We start from the raw sequence: 16,782 nt of genomic DNA, 5'->3' as shown, positions 1-16,782 counted from the left end.
TTGCACTCTTTCGGGAGCTACTGAGAGTGAATTGAGGGCAACGACTTTGCACATCGTGGCATTTGGAGGGCTCTAAGACATTCTGGACTTTTCTAAAAGTGCTATAAAAATGCATGCTCTTTTTCACGCGGACAAGACTCAAGCGAAGAACCGAAGTTCAGCAAGAATGTGTTAAATACTATATGAGCAGCTATAATTTCCCTCAGCTCTACGCGGCACAACCGCCCGCCCTGCCCCCGGCGGCCTGGGAGCTGTCAGCCCGCCCGTTCATTCTCGCGTGACTTCGCCGTTGATCGTGACGAGATACCGGAAATGACGCCTGTCGTGGCCTGCTTGAGCCGGGACCTGGTGGCGACTGTCCGCGGTGCGTTGCTTAGCGGCGGGTAATAAGTGATTGACGATGGGGGATGCTGTGGCAGCCGCCCCCGACAGGGAGATGAAGGTAAGTTGTGAACATCTGGTGAAGGGAACCTGTTGGGATTCACGGACGGGGGTAACAGGGAGTTATGGTGATGGAGTGACGTGCTGTGAGTGTGATGGATGAAGCGAGTGGGGACGAAAGCGTGACCACGGGTGATGGTGCCGTCCTCGAGTGTGATTGTTGGCGGACAGAATGTGTACGTTAACACTTATTTTGAAATCTGCGTGGTTTGCTTTCTGTTCACAGTTAAATACTCACGAGGACCAAGTTAATAAACAGTACTAAGTAGTTTTTGAGTAACTTGAGAAGAAACTTTATAATCTGCGTTAACAGGGAAATAGTGAGCTATGGATTAGTTATTTCTAACTTGGGAGCAGCTCCGGGTGTACTAAAAATGTAGTTGAAGCTGCAGCAGAGGACTGCACGCATGATTATCAGCAAGACAGAAGAGCAGAAAGTACTTAATGATCTCTCAAGTAGTGGATCAGATAAAACATCCGCAGTAATGTCATATCTGTAATCCTTGTCCGCCATTATGAATTCTGGTGGGTAATCGAACAGCTGGTTGGGGGAGTAGTCTCCATGAATATTCCCATAGTGATGGCAGGGCCCGGAACGTGCGTGCTGCAGACCAGGCTGTAGTTCTTCTGCTTTCTTTTATGGTGGGGATCTCAGGAGCAAGCTTAAATTTCACAAAAACTGGTGTTTAATCAAATTGATTCATTCAGTGTGATATTAAAAATTGGTTTGGAGCGCTGGATACAGTAAAGGCTAGGAGAGGAGGCAATATTTCAGTGGTGATGCTGAAGATTTGCCCTCAAGCCTAGTGATTCCAGTATAGTTACAACACTGGCATCCACCCAACAGTGTGGGACATTGCCTTGATAAACCATATGCACAAAAAAACACCCCAAACCAGCTGATTATTGCAGGATCAATCTTCGCAAGTAAAGGGTTTACCAGGTTGCACTTATTCACCAACAACCTGTTCACTAATGCCCACTTTTGGATTTCTCTGCTAAAGACCTTATGTAATTCTGTATATGACCAGGAGGATTGTTGTAGCCAAATGCTGCTCAGATGGAAAACTGTGTGGAACAATGCAGATGAAGTTTAATCCTGACAAATGTGAAATTAGGCATTTTGGAAGGTCATGTATGAATGAAATTTATGTTCCTTAAGGTTGTCGTAGTCGGAAGGGTTATTAAATGTTCCCAATGGCCTCAAGTAGCTTCTGACAACCAAGTCCAGCTCTTGGGCTTTATGTGTGGTTTAACTACCAAGTCCGGTGGAACCATTTCTACTGACAGAAGACAGGGAAAGGCAGGTTACTAGTGCCTTTAAACCAGTTGCTTCAGGCAGATGGGGCTCATAAGCTGTGCCCGGCAGCTGGACCAGGAGCAGGAAAACTCTGACCTCTAACCACCACTACCTTTTGGCTATACTCACTCATGGGGAAGGCTTCGGGAGTAAACCCCAAGGGAAAAATCCAGAGCTGGAGTCCTTAACGTTGTCCTACATTAAGTTCAGTGATGACTGGCAACTCCTGCAATGTTGCTGGTGCCAAACTGTATCAGTCTCTGCTGTTCCTTTGGGTTGATCAGCTGTGTGGAGGGGGGAGCCTGCTGTGTGGACAATGGCTTGCTCTCCATATCAGACTGCCCTGGCTTGTTTGTGTACTAACCTGCATATCACATAGACAGCTGGCACGCAACATCCATGGTCAACAGAGGGCCTCATATACGAAAACAACAAACACAGTAAGTGGTAGGACAGTGAGTAGTGTAGGATACAAGTCCATTGATCTCTGGAAATGGCACTAAAGCATGCTAGTTTATTTGTATAGCACTTTTCAAACACAAGGCTGTTTAAAATGTTTTACATAGAACAATATATAAATTTCAAACTTCAAATTTCAGATAATATATAAGAGAATAAAATCGCACAAAACTAGATATGATAAATAGAAGTTACAGTGCAGAGATTCTAATTAAAAACTACAGTGAAAAGCAAAGTTTTAAGCCTTCACTTGAGAGATCATTGTTCATTTGGATAGCCAGAGGCTTTTTCCTGGGCTGAAATGACTAACACGAGGGGCCATTGCTTTAAGGTGCTTGGAAGTAGGTACAAGGGGGATGTCAGAGGTAGGTTTTTCACACAGAGTGGTGGGTGTGTGGAATGCACTGCCAGCGACACTGGTAGAAGCGGATACACTAAGGTCTTTTAAGAGACTTCGATAGGTACGTGGAACTTAGAAAAATAGAGGGCTATGTGCTAGGGAAATTCTAGGCAGTTTCTAGAGTAGGTTACATGGTCGGCACAACATTGTGGGCCAAAGAGCCTGTAATGTGCTGTATATTTTTATGTTCTATGTTTAAGCTTTGATTTAAAAGAGCTTAAAGGGGCAGATTTCAGATCCCCTGGAAGGCTATTCCAGATATGTGGAGCATAGTAACTAAAAGCTGCTTCACCATGTTTAGTTTTGTCCCTGGGAACAGTAAGCGGACCTGCCCTGGATGACCTGAGAGCTCGGGAAGGTTCATAATGCAGCAAGGGATCAGACATGTATTTTGGCCCCAGACCGTTCAGTGCTTTTAAACCAGTAGTAATATTTTAATGTCAATCCTCTGATGGACAGGAAGCCAGTGTAGTGATCTGAGAACTGAGAAAGGTTGCAGGGTGGTGAGGAAGCATACAGGATGCAAGTCCAGTCGAAGTCTAGCTACAACTTTATACAACAGTGGGTAGACCTAACATGCAAATTTGATAGCCCTACGAGAAGAAGGATTTGGTTACAGTGAAGTGGAGGCAGAAGAGGTTCATCAGAATATTTCATTTATAAGGTCAGATTGGTTTGGTTTGCTTTCCCTGGAGTGGAGACAGCTGAGGTGCCCTGTTAGAGGTGTACAGAATTGTGAGGGGATTGGTAAGCAGAGTAGATAACAATGGGGGTTGTCTAAAATGCGAGGATATGGTTTTGCAGGAAAAGGTTTGTGAATCCTTTGCAATTATCTGTTTTTTTTTGCATTATTTACTCAAATTGAGGTCTGATCTTCATCAAAGTCACAGTAATAGACAAACACAATCTGCCTAAAGTAGTAACACACAAGCAATTGTACTTTTCATGTCCTTCCATGAACACCATTCTTGTTCAGTGTTTTTCTTCTCGCGGACACATGAACAGAGACTTTAGCAAGTTCCAGAGATTCCTGCGGGTCTTTTGCTGTTACCCTTGGGTTTTTTTTTTCACCTCCTTCAGCATTGCACGTTGTGCTCTTGGTGTGATCTGTGATCATTCCTAGGGAGGGTAGCAACAGTACTGAATTTCCTCCATTTGTAGACAGTTTCTCTTACTGTGGACTGATGAACACTCATGTCTTTAGGAATACTTTTGTAGCCATTTCCAGCTTCATGCATCTCCACAATTCTTCTAAGATCCTCTGAAAGTTGTTTTGATTAAGGCGTGGTGCACATAAACAAATTTTTCCTGAGAAGAGCAGGCTCTGTCAGTAACCTGACTTTGTGTATCCTTTTTCTAGGGCAGGGCAGCTCTGCAACCCACACCTGCAAACTCATCTCATTGGTTGGAACACCTGACTCCAATTGTCTTTTGTAGAAGGCATTATCCCAGAGGTTCACGTACTTTTTTGAACCTAGACTGTGATTGTTTAAATGGTGTACTCCATATTGAGGAAAAGATGTACAATTGTTTGTTAATAGTTTAGCAGAATGTGTTTGTATTATTCAGATTCAGTTTATTGTCATTTAGAAACCACAAATGCAATGCAGTTAAAAAATGAGACAATGTTCCTCCAGAATGATATCACAAAAGCATATGACAAAACAGACTACACTCGAAAATCCACGTAATGTTAGGCAATCCCCAGTCCAAAGTCCGGAGAGGCTGCTGCGTATTAATATCGCGCTACTGTCTTAACACGTTCCCCGGAAAGGAGCTTCAAATCCATCGGACAGAACAAGACCAAAAACTAAAGCTACAAGACCTGCACAAAACCACGTAGTTACAAAGTATAGTTACAACAGTGCAACCAATAGCATAATTGATAAAAAACAGACTATGGGCACAGTAAAAATAGTCCAAAGATGTTAAAGGACTATAGATGAAGATCAGACCACATTTTATGAGTAATCATTGCAGAATGGTGTTGGCACGTGGTCTAGTGGGCAAGGCATCAGACTAGTAACCCGAAGGTCACTGGTTCGAGCCTCAGCTGAGGCAGCGTGTTTGTGTCCTTGGGCAAGGCACTTAACAACACATTGCTCTGTGATGACACCAATGCAAAGCTGCATGTGTCCTAGTGCCCTTCCCTTGGACAACATCGGTGGCGTGGAGAGGGGAGACTTGCAACATGGGCAACTGCCGGTCTCCCATACAACCCTGCCCAGGCCTGCGCCCTGGAAACTCCAGGCGCAGATCCATGGTCTCTCGAGACCGACGGATGCCACACACAATGCAGAAAACCAGGTAACTGCAAAGTGTTCACAAACTTTTTCTTGGAACTGTAGATGTAAGATTAGATGTAGGAGGTTTTGGTAAGATCTGAGAAAGAAATTTTTCATACAGAGAGTCAATGGAATCTGGAACCACCTCAGTGAAAGTTATTTAGGTAATGATGTTAAAACTGTGCACTGGGTGTGAATTAATTTGGTTTCAAAGGTAAGCTTAATGTCAGAGAAATGTATACAATATACATCCTGAAATTCTTTTTCTTTGCAACCATCCACAAAAATGAGGAGTGCCCCAAAGAATGATGATGATTAAATGTTAGAACCCCAAAGCCACCCCCCCAGCTCCTCCCTCCCACGCATAGGCGGCAGCAAAGCAGCAATCTCCCCTCCTTTACCGGCAAAAAGGCATCCGCAAGCCCCCCCCCCCCCCACCAAGCACTCAAGTGTGCAGCAATGCATCAATAAAGACACAGGCTTGCAGTACCTCCAAAGACTACTCGTTTACTCGGTAATTTGACATACTGCTGGTTCTCTCTCTCCCTAATAAGGGAAAAAGAGGTGTCCCTGTTTCACAGTGCAAGGAGAGACATAGCAAAAAAACTCATTGATTTACGATGTTAAGTCTATGCATCGCTTTTTCCGAGCTCTGTGCCCAAAGAAATTGGGTCTCTGGGCACACAGCCAGCAGCCAGCTCACTGCTTTCGATCTTCCCTGTACTCCCACGACACACCAATTTCCTGTGGAGGCACCGTCCTTGAGTCCGCCTGCCTCCAGAGCCACGAAATCCCGGAACCCTGAAGGTGTGCTAGTCTTGCAGGCTGCTTCCTTCATATATCAATTAGCAGCCAGTCGTGAGACCCCGAGAGCGGGTCCCATTCCTGCAAAGAACTGAAGTCAGCAAGTAGCTCCAGGTCAGGGTCATCAAAAGAACCCTGAAAGGGAAAAATAGAGATATTAAAGCTAGAAATAGAGCTGTTTCCGAAGATGCAAGCAAAGGAGTCACCGTTAGGCTGCACAATTTACATCATTTTATTCCTGTAGTCAGTTTCTTTGTAATGAATACCAAAATACCATCAGTCTTACAAACTTTGACTTTTTTCCTTTGTTGATTGCAGCAGTTTTTCCCTGTTGAGTTTCATCAATCTTCTCTGATGTTTTGGTGAAGAATTCTGAAAATGCTTTTCCAGCATACGCTGGTTTTATTTTAGTTTCAGTAAAGGTTCTAAGGTAGTACAACTGCTGCAACAAAGCTGATGTGACATCGGCTAGTAATTGTACAATCGTATAATGTTGATGATTGCCATGCTGTCATTTATATCAGTGTGAACTTTTTGAGACTGCTATCCAATTTGTCCTTGTTTTATCCGAAGGTCCAGCAACTTAAACCAATGTATTTAATCCTCATGCATGGATTGTCTTGTTGCTTTGATGTCCACTTTAAGTTTTAATGGTTTAGTGAGTGTTGTAATGCTCGGTGTTTGAACATGTCGAACTTCCTTCTGCAGTACTTCATGTTTCGGCAAATGAAGAGAATCCGCGTCTTTCAGTCTCCGGATGAATTGCCGAAGGACAGAGTCAGTCTCCTGGTCGTCTCCAATACTTATGGACTCACCTTTATGGGAGGCAATGGAGGCCTAAAAATTATCAGTAGTGAATACATTGCTTTGGCTGACAAGGAAGAAGGAAGTATAAATGAAATTAGTAAGTACACTGAGAATCTTTATTTCAGTATAATGAGCTAGACTGTGGAAAGCTTGACTGCTCCCTTTTAGCCAAGAGTAATGTGCGTGCTTTGAGAAGGTTTTCTCTCAGACATGGGCACTGCACCTTTTGAGAGGGTGCTTTGGCCTCAGAACTACCTGCACAGGCTCAGTGGGGTTATTAAGATACCCTGGGAATTCTGAAAAGAGACTGCAATGTTTCAATTTATTGGATTACAGGGAAATTATTTGATTTATAGAGCAAGTACAGCATAAGAACAGACCTTAATGTTGTGCTGAACTAATTAAGCACGTGATGTCCGATTACACTAATCCCTATATCCTCTATTCTCTGCATATTCTTGTGCCTGTGTAAGGAGCGTTTAAAATACTTTAATTGTATCTGCCTCTAGCACTACTCTTGGTAGTGCTTTCCAAACACCTACCACTCTGCACACATGTATATGAAAAAGCCCTAGACATCTCTTTTTAACCTTCCCTGTTATGCCCCTAGTATTAGACATTTCAACCCTGGTAAAAAGATAGCTGTCTATCCTAATTTTATAAACTTCATTCAGGTCTCCCCTAGGTGTCGATTGTCTCAGAGAAAACAACCATTATTTGTTCAAGTCTGCTTGTAGCACATTGCCTTTAATGTAAAGTTTGAGGCAGATACAGTCAGGTCACTTTATTAGGTACCTCCTATCCCTGACAAAGTGGGCATTGAGTGTACATTCACAATCCTCTGCTGCTAGCCCTTTCACTTCAACTTTTGACGTGTTGTGCATTCCGAGATGCTCTTCTGCACACCACTATTACAGCGCATGGTTATTTGAATTTGAGGGTTGTGTGTCTTAAGTCTTTAGTTTCCATTTTTGGGGAAATATCAGTTGTGTAGGCAGGATCAAAAAATGTCTGTCCACTCTGTTAATCCATCTATACTCAAATGGAATCATTGAGGGAAAGAAAGTGTGTAGTCATTCATTTTGGATCTGACACAGAAACTAGATTTCCCTCTTAATGGGAAGTGTGGGATAACAAAATTAGTATTGGTACAAATTACTCATTTTCTGTGTCTAGTTCATAAATAAAATGGCTTTTAGAACATCATGCTCATCTCAAGACTTGTTGGGGGCAGTGGGGTGGCTTGTGTTTGGAAATCAAAAGTGAGGAAGTGATGCTGTAGTTGCATAGAACATTAGTTAGAACCACAGAAGTTATATTGTTTTTGTGAAGCTTCTCAGGAAGAATGTTTTCCTTGGACTGATATTGTGCAGGTTTTGATTTTGGGGTTTAGAAGGTTGTATTCGTTATCAGAGGAAATTATGTTTAATATGATAGAGGCTCATACAGAAAATCACCTCCAGTGCCCAACTGAAATTTAGGACATTTGTCTTATAATTAGAGTGAGGCCATTGTAAAAGACCAAGATTTTTGTTGAATTAGAGTAACATAGTACATAGAAACAAGGTTGGTTATTGAGATGAATTGAGTGCAAAATAGGGGTAAAGAACCAAATTCCACCTGTTCTCATGTTGAGTTTTGAAATTTGTAGTGTGGAGGCAAGCTGTTTGCCCCATTGTTTTCATACGAAACAAAATAGAAATATTGAGACTAATTCCACTTCTCAGCTCTTGATCCCTAGTCTAGTGGGTGACATTGGATCCATTGTGTAACATTTTAAATATGATGAGACTTCCTGTCTCCATTGAACTTCCAGGTGGTGACATATTGTCTCTCAGTAATGTTGGCTGAATTTCTTTTTCTCAACTCTCCTTTCATCATCTTTCTTTAGATCTAAACCCATTACTTCAGGACATCTATGCTGAGAGAAATTGGTTATTACTAATCAACCTCTCTTAGCCTCTTAATTTTATACACAAATTTTCACTTGATATTTAAAAAAAACTGCTTGAGATTGCATTGTCTCAGAACAAATTTGCAGCAATTTGGGTTATTAGACTGTGAGGCAGTTTTGCTGAGTCTGGGTGACAGTGCTTATGAGGCCAGGATAGATGAAATATAGAGGGGAAAGGAATTACCATCGTAAGTCTGCTTATGCCCACAATGAAGCATTGAGATCTCTCACTCACGTTTTTCTTTAAGAGGAGCAAGTTAGTGGAATTTCTGTTTCTTCTAGGCTACTAGCTACTTAGATAAAAGACAACCCTGGTGCTATGCTATATTGTTTCTGTATCTTGAAGCTGTAATTTTGTCTATATATGGCTGAGTCATTGAACAGGTTAAATCCTTTTGTGTTTCAGTTGAAGATGCACCTTTTATGTCAGTTAGTATGAAGTTCCCTGTGCACCACATTGCTCTCAGCTGTGATGAATTCACCCTTTCTGTTGCCATGGTGTCAGAAGAGCATGGGCTGGTCATATGTTTCTTCGACGTTCGAACGTTTGTAAACAAGGTGGGTGCTGGTTTCCTTCACGTGAACGTAAACTTGCCGTCATTGCACACTTTCCTTCATCTAATGCCAGCAAAAGTAATCCATCGTACTTTCATTCACATGTTCCACACATTGTGTTGTGGCTGCTTTCATTGGTTAGAATGTTTTAGAACAGTGAAGTAGGCCATTGTTTCTATGCTGGCTCTTAGTTTTTACTGTCTGTTCCACCCATGTGAAACAGTGGGGCAAAAATAAGAAGTCTCATCAGTGTGTCATATTGGAAAGTAATAGCTGGTAACGGCCTTTTATTTTAAATGTGATTATGAAACTGTTGACTTGTCTGTAACTGGTTTATTTGTGTATTTTAGAGAAGAAAACCACTGCCTCTCTAGAAGTAATTCCAATCTTGCACCAACCTTGTTCTTTAATTGGTTTCTCAAGCGGTTGTATTACATGGGTGACGAAGTTGCCTTATCAGCTTCATTGGATTCACTCTCTGGGGTAGGTTGGAGAGTGAATACAAGCTATATTCATATTTAAAAGTTAGAAGGGTCATTGGGTCTGAAGAATTATTTAATATTTGCCGCACAGGATAGAGTACTCAAATGATCTTTTTCAGTATTTGTGCAACATGTGCTCTTATCCTCCTTCATCGAACTCAAGGACTCCCGCACGGTATTGGTTCATGGCATAAACGTGGAAATTCTAACCCTCTTCCCATGCTCTTCTGTCTCTTTCCTCCTTATGTTGGATTGTAAAAGAAATGAAAATCAAATTAGTGAAGGGGGTAAACAGTTTGATCATCTATAAAAGAAATTTATTGTTAATTTGAATGTCTTATAATATATGTATATTAATATGTCTTCTTATCTCAGTTGCACTACTTTGATGGTTGATATTCAAATTTTTTAAGTCCATATGCACAGCTCCATGGCCTTACCATTTCTAACTCAAAGTTCAATGTAAGTTTATTAACAAGTACATATGTCACCATGTGCAACCCTGAAATTCATTTACGTAGGCATACTCAATAAATCCATTATAGAATAATAACTATAATAGAATCGATGAAAAACTGCATCAACTGGACGTTCAACTGTTGTGCAAAAGGCAACTGACTGTGCAAATACAAAAAGAAATAAATAATAAGTAACTAAGCAATAAATATCGAGAACATGAAATGAAGAGTCCGTAAGTTGTGGGAGCAGTTCAGTGGTAGGGGTGAGTGAAGGTATCCCCTCTGTTTCAAGAGCCTGATGATTGAGGGGTAGTGACTGTTACTCAACCTGGTTTGAGTCCTGAGGCTCCTCCAGCTTCTTCCTATTGGCAACAGAGACGAGAGCATGACCTGGGTGGTGAGGGTCCCTGATGATGGATGCTGCTTTTCTGTGACAGTACTCTGTGTAGATGTGATCAACGGTGGGGTGGGCTTTGCCCAAGATGGACTGGGCCATAAACACTACTTTTGTAGGATTTTCCTTTCAAGGGCTTAGGTGTCTTCGTACCAGGCTGTGATGCAGCAAATCATTATACTTCCACCATACACTTATAGAAGTTTGTCAAGGTTTTAGTTGTCATGCCAAATTTTCACAAGCTCCTAAGGAAGTAAAGACACTGCTGTGCTTTCTTCATAATTGCAATTACTGCACTGGGCCCAGGACGGGTCCTCTGAAATGATTACACTGAGGAATTTAAAGTTGCTAACCCTCTCCACCTCTGATTCTCCAGTGAGGACTGGCTCATAGACCTCTGGTTTCCTCCTCTTGAAGTCAGTATTCAGCTTCTTGGTCTTGCTGACCCTGAGAAATAAGTTATTGTTACACCACTCAGCCAGACTTTTGTTCTCTATGCTGAATCTTCTCCATCATCTTCTCCAGCACTGCAGTCGTTTGAGATCAGTGTGTTCTTATTTTTCTGTACCCTTGCTGTTCAATATTTCTTTATTGCTTCAAAACTATGAACTTGGTTCTACTATCTTAAGTTTTCCTATTATGAGATCAGAATTTGGATGCTACAGGAGGAGGCTAGTCAGACCATTGCCTGCTTCAAGTTTAGTTTCTCCCACCTGGCACTTATCCCTGCAAGTGTAAGTGCTACACCTGTCCTTACACATCCTCTCTTACCACCATTCAGGGCCCTAAACAGTCCTTCCAGGTGAGGCAACTCTTCACCTGTGAGTCTGTTGGGGTCATCTATTGCATCCGGTGCTCCTGGTGCGGCCTCCTCTACATCGGCAAGACCCAACACAAATTGGAGGACTGCTTTGTTGAGCACCTCTATTCCATCCGCCACAACAGACAGGATCTCCTGGTTGCTACCTACTTCAACTCTCCTTCACATTCCCACTTGGATATGTCCATACACGGCCTGCTCTACTGCCATGATGAGGCCAAACTCAGGTTGGAGGAGCAACACCTCATATACCGTCTGGGTAGTCTCCAACCCCTTGGCTTGAATTGAGTTCTCCAATTTCCAGTAATTCCCTCCCTCTCTCTTCCCCCATCCCAGTTTCACTGTGCCTCCTCCTCCAGCTGCCTATCAACTCTCATGATTCTGCCTCCTTCTACTAAACAGTGCTTTTCCCTTACATTCCTTCTTCACCTTTCCTGCCTATCCCCTCGCTGCTTCCCTTCCCCCACCCTCTGATTGGTTTTTCAGCTGGCACCTACCACCCTTCTCCTTCCCACCCTCCTTCTTTATAGGGCCCCTGCGCCCTCCCTCTTCAGTCCTGACGAAGGGTCTCAGCCGGAAACGTTGACTGCTCATTTCCACGGATGCTGTCCGACTTGCTGAGTTCCTCCAGCTTTGTTCCTGTTGCCTTGACCCCAGTATCTGCAGTGTACTTTGTGTCAAATTGAGTTATTCCTTTACTCCAAAACTCTACAATTCATTTTATTTTAAGGCTGACCCAATTGCCTGTTCAAAAACCCTTGCCAGTTCCATCAACTTCCAAATTTGTGTTAGTCCTTAAACCTTCCTGGTCAAATTTTGGGTCATCTGTTCAAAGATCTTCATATCTAGCTCCCTGTAAACTGTCTGATTGTACCACTGTCAAGCTCATTCTGGGTGTGTTTTTATGCAGTAACAGCAGTTTTGTTTTTATCGCAGGAGAAATCTCAGAAGCGACCATTTTTGTACTACAAGCCAGGAAAAAACTGTACAGTGTTGGATTTAAAATGGAATCCTGCAGTGATTTCCATCCTGGCAATCTGCATGTCAGATGGAAGCGTAACAATATTGGAGGTTACTGATGTTGTTAAACAACATGCCAGCCTTCCAGCCACAGCTGGCATCACATCATGTAGGTATTGCTTATTTATATGTGACTTGTTCCTTTTTCAAGTGCCTTGTGGCGCACTGGGCAGCATTTTTTTGCCATTTCCTTAGCATTTGTCTGTTTTTAACAAGGCTGAGTTGCTTGCTCGACACTCTCGCCAGCATGGATGGAAAGTGTGAAAGAGACTGGCCAGATTCAAACCCGGGGCCATTCGCTTTGGAGTCCGATGCTGATGCCACTGCTCCACTGGCCAGCTTTATACCTTACTTGGCTCTCCTTAATAGGCAGTATACACCTTGATGTAGTTGGTTAATAATTTAATTTCAGAATTTTTCTAGAGTACTTACATTATAAAGTGTAAGCATTAATGTCCTTGTGTTCACTACTCATTGCTTCACTAGATTTTGTAGTGCATTTGTGATCAATCTTCATAATCTTGAATATTTTGAAATAATTTAAAGTGGAACTATTTGTTTGCATTTCTTGCTAAGCTCAACTCAAATTCCTTGAAAATACACAAATTGAGTGAAGCAAAACTGATTTAATTCAACCACCACTTCAAATTATTGGCCACACATGTATTCTTGGACATGAAGCCTCATCTTACCAACCTGTTCTAGGAGTGTGCTGTTGTAAAATGTAAAGTGATTAGGCTGAGATTGTAATCCATTGTTGGAAATTTAACATGCTGTCTCTGTCTTTACCCCTCCACTTAACTCTCTTTCTCACCTCCCACCCCAATCTTGCCCCTCTTACATCTCCTCTCTCTAGTATGCTGGAGTCCAAAAGGGAAGCAGTTGGCTGCTGGAAAGCGAGATGGAACAGTAGTTCAGTATTCACCAGTAAGTGGGTCTGCTTGCTTATATCTTCTAGTGAGTTTTTACTCTTCTCTCTAAGTCTCTGCAACCTCCCTCAGACCCTTGAAACTCTCCTCCAATTCTGACCTCGTCTGTTATTTGTTACTTTTACTATCAGCTGCTTATGTCCCAAGTTTTTTTGGAATTCTGTACTGTACCCTTTTTAATTCCTTTTTTTAAGGAACATCCATGCAATTTAGACTAATTCTCTGAACTTTGGGTTATTTACAATTCTCAATAAATATATAAATGTGTTTCAGTTGAGAATTGTAGGTAAAATCACATTGTGAAACATCCAGACTAATACACTATTCTTGCTTAAAGTTGAGCAGTGAAAAAATTTGTCTTGTATTACTACAGTGCATTGAGGCAATAGAAGGTAAAACAGAGTGTGGAATAAATGGCCATACATCGTGAGAGTTTAAGGAGTTGGATAGGGTGGAGCACCAGTGTTCAGGATAATCATGGTGGAGGTGTTGACCCTATCCTTATTAATTGCAATCTGTTATTGGAAAGTCAAGGACCTAGGATCTAGTTGCAAAGGGAGATGTTGAGTCCAATTTCAAGGAACTTGGAGATGTATTTGTTTGGATTTATAGTATTGAAGGCAAAGCTAGAGGAATGTAAAGCTGTGGGGTATAACTTTAGGATTGGAGATGTTGTCTTCAGGGTTGATGCCATCAATGCCTTTGAATAGAGTCATTTTAGCAAAAATCTAATACCCTATTCCTTAGAAAATGTTTTGAGACCATGTATCCATCAATGCCTTCGAATAGAGTCATTTTAGCAAAAATGTAATGCCTTATTCTTTTGCAAATGTTTTGACCCATGTATCCTTTGAAAATTTCAAAATAGGTGTTGTAACCTTTTGCCATGTGAGGGTGTTAGATGAGGAACCAACGTGGTAGATGTTAATCATAGGTTTGATGTGCTTAATGCTTCTGTATTCTCTTATTGATTCCTTGAGTTAGTTCTTTCAAAATGATTGCAGAAAGGAGAGAGGTTGAGAGTGTGTTTATAAAGTGAGATGAAGCTGCAAATAAAATAGCTTCCTGCAAGAGTTTATTTTTGTTTTGATAGTTTCAATTGCTTTTCAATTTATGGAATTCCATAGATATTTGAACCTTTTTATTCCTGTCAACCAAGCAGTTCTTTATCCATATCCATACCTTGTTCTCAATACCATATACTTAAAAATTTGAATGCCAATATTTTGTGGGACCTTTTGAAAGGAACAAATAATCTGATCTACTGGTTCTTGCTAATTTTTTCTCTTATTAGTGATACCTTCCAAAAGAAAGTGGGGTTTGCAATTTTTGTACTTTCAACATGATAGTAATTAACAGTTTTTATTTTCTTTGTAGACGTTGCAAGAAAAGAAGGTTATCCCTTGTCCACACTTCTACAGTTCGGATAATCCAGTTAAAGGTGCGATGTAGAGAATCATAGTTGTTTTATTTGTTATGCTGGGTCTCTGAGAGAGCTCGCTCCTTTCTTTCTGTAGGTTTGCATTGTTTTTCTTCTCAAGTATTAAATTAGTCTCTTTAGAAATAGCTTCCATCACTCTTTCAGGAATTATATGCTATCGGCCACTAAGTAGAAAGATTTGTGCTCGCATGTCCAAATTCTGTTAGATTATCTTGAAACTGTTGGTGGACCTGCAGAGCTCACCTTTTTACTCCCTTCAAAGTGAGGTCTTTAATTTCTCCTCTGTTTGCTCTTCATTCCAAAATGTGTTGTTCTTACTGACTTAATTGTATACAATGGTAAAATACTTTAATGATGTTGTACAGACTGTGGGGACCTCTGCTGGCAAAAGTTTGTTAATTAGTTCTGTCTCATTTTATTTTTAAATCATTGTAGACTTCTGATTTTGAGCATCTGATTTATTGAAAATATCAGCAATTTCCCCCTACTGTGACTTTGTGAATAGAGATCTTTCAGTCCTTTGAATCTGTTTTGTCATTCATTTAGTTGTTGGCTGTTCATTGAAGGTAATATTTTCTTCTGGATCAAATTTTATTAATATTTGCATACTTCAGTATGGTAATACAGCTATTTTGTATGCATACACAATTGACTGAGCTTTAACTATTGAATTCCTGAGTGTCAGGCCATTTAGTTAAATCAATTCTATCATTAATAACAGCATTTACTAGTTCGTTCTGCTGTTGGCCAACTGCACTGTCATGCCATTGCTTCTCTCACTTTAAATTTAAACTTTAACTTTGGATTGGATTTAATTATTGGGGTAGCACAGTAGTGTATTATGTAGGATAATGCTATTACAGAGACCCAGGTCCAATTCCTGCCACTATCTGTAAGGAGTTTGTATGTTTTCTCTGTGACTGCACAGGTTTCCTTCAGATGCTCCGACTTCCCGTCACATACCAAAGACTTACGGGTGAATAGGTTAGTTGGTCAGCGAGGGCTTGTTGGGCTGGAAGGGCCTGTTATCATGTTGTATTTCTAAATAACTATTTAATTTGACATGATGAAGCAATAATATGAGGCTATGTAATTAATGCTGTTAAATGATGTAACCTCTCCTCAACTTCATACTCCTTATTTTCTCCTTTGCTTATTTGTCAGCTTTATGAATGTAATCTGTGTATAATTTGACATGTACAGTATATGCTTAGGACAGATTGAATGGTGCTGCCAAAGAATTATAAAGATGATATCCAGAGAGGTGATGAATTTAGTCAAGGAGAAGAGGGAAAAGTATATGAAGTTTGACAAAGTACACTGCAGATGCTGTGGTCAAATCAACACGTACAAAAGCTGGATGAACTCAGCAGGTCGGGCAGCATCCGTTGACTGCTCAGTTCAACGGATGCTGCCTGACCTGCTGAATTCATCCAGCTTTTGTACGTGTTGATATATAAAGCTTCGGAAGTTAGGATCAAATGAAGCACATGAAGAGTACAAAGAAGCCAGAAGAGAACTAAAGAAGGGAATTAGGAAAGCCAAGAGGTATCATGGAAAGTCCTTGGCATATAGGACTAAGGTGAATTCCAAGGCATTCCAAACATCAAGTGCAAAAGGATAACTAGGGAGAGGGTGGGACCCCTCAAGGAAAAAAACTTAAGGAGAACTTTGCTTCAGTATTTACCAATGAAAAAGACATAGAGGACCAGGAAATCAGCGCTGAGTGTATAACTATGTTGGCGTGGTTAGAGGTCAAGGACGAGGATATGTTTGGTCTCCTACTGAGTGTTAAGGTGTTCGACAAAATCCCTCATGGGAGACTAATCCAGAAGATTAAGATGCATATGGTCTGTGATGAATTGGCTATTTGGATTCATAACTGGCTTGTGCATAGAAAACCGAAGGTATTGGTTGAAGGGAATTATTTGAGCTGGAGGTCTGTAATTAGTGGAGTTTCACAGGAACCTCTGCTGTTTGTCAATGTATATAAATGACTTGGATGAAAATGTAGATGGATGGGCTGGTAAGTTTATGTATGATAACCTAGATTGGTTGAGTTGTGGATAGTGCAGAAGACTGGCAAATAATGCAGCACAATATAGATCAGTTGCAGGTATGGGCAGAGAGTTTAGCCCAGATAAAAGTGAGGTGTTGCACCTTGGTAGGGCAAATGCAAGGAGACAGTACACTGTTAATTGCAAGATCCTTAGCAGTGTTGCTGGGCAGAGAG

General features: G+C 41.2%; 1 protein-coding gene across 5 annotated transcripts in view; it reads left to right on the top strand.

The window, feature by feature from the left end:
- The first annotated feature begins 385 nt into the window (after window positions 1–385).
- Window positions 386–16,782, top strand: part of nup214 (nucleoporin 214) — a 108,095-nt gene continuing 91,698 nt past the window's right edge. For 4 of the 5 annotated variants that reach the window (XR_009516490.1, XM_059994097.1, XM_059994098.1 and 1 more), the window contains exons 1-6: window positions 386–442; window positions 6,398–6,593; window positions 8,857–9,008; window positions 12,096–12,288; window positions 13,036–13,106; window positions 14,486–14,549. Coding sequence is in view for 4 of the 5 variants with exons in the window: in XM_059994097.1 (XP_059850080.1) it covers window positions 401–442; window positions 6,398–6,593; window positions 8,857–9,008; window positions 12,096–12,288; window positions 13,036–13,106; window positions 14,486–14,549 (718 nt within the window). In the remaining variant the exon portion in view is untranslated. Of the gene's footprint in view, window positions 443–6,397; window positions 6,594–8,856; window positions 9,009–9,355; window positions 9,489–12,095; window positions 12,289–13,035; window positions 13,107–14,485; window positions 14,550–16,782 lie in introns of those variants that run through there. The other variant, XM_059994099.1, reaches the window with a different exon arrangement.

The sequence above is a fragment of the Hypanus sabinus genome, chromosome 18 (genome assembly GCF_030144855.1).
Source record: "Hypanus sabinus isolate sHypSab1 chromosome 18, sHypSab1.hap1, whole genome shotgun sequence".
NCBI lineage: Eukaryota > Metazoa > Chordata > Chondrichthyes > Myliobatiformes > Dasyatidae > Hypanus > Hypanus sabinus.
Note: the sequence above shows the minus strand (reverse complement) of the source record. Positions and strands in the feature narration are given on the sequence as shown.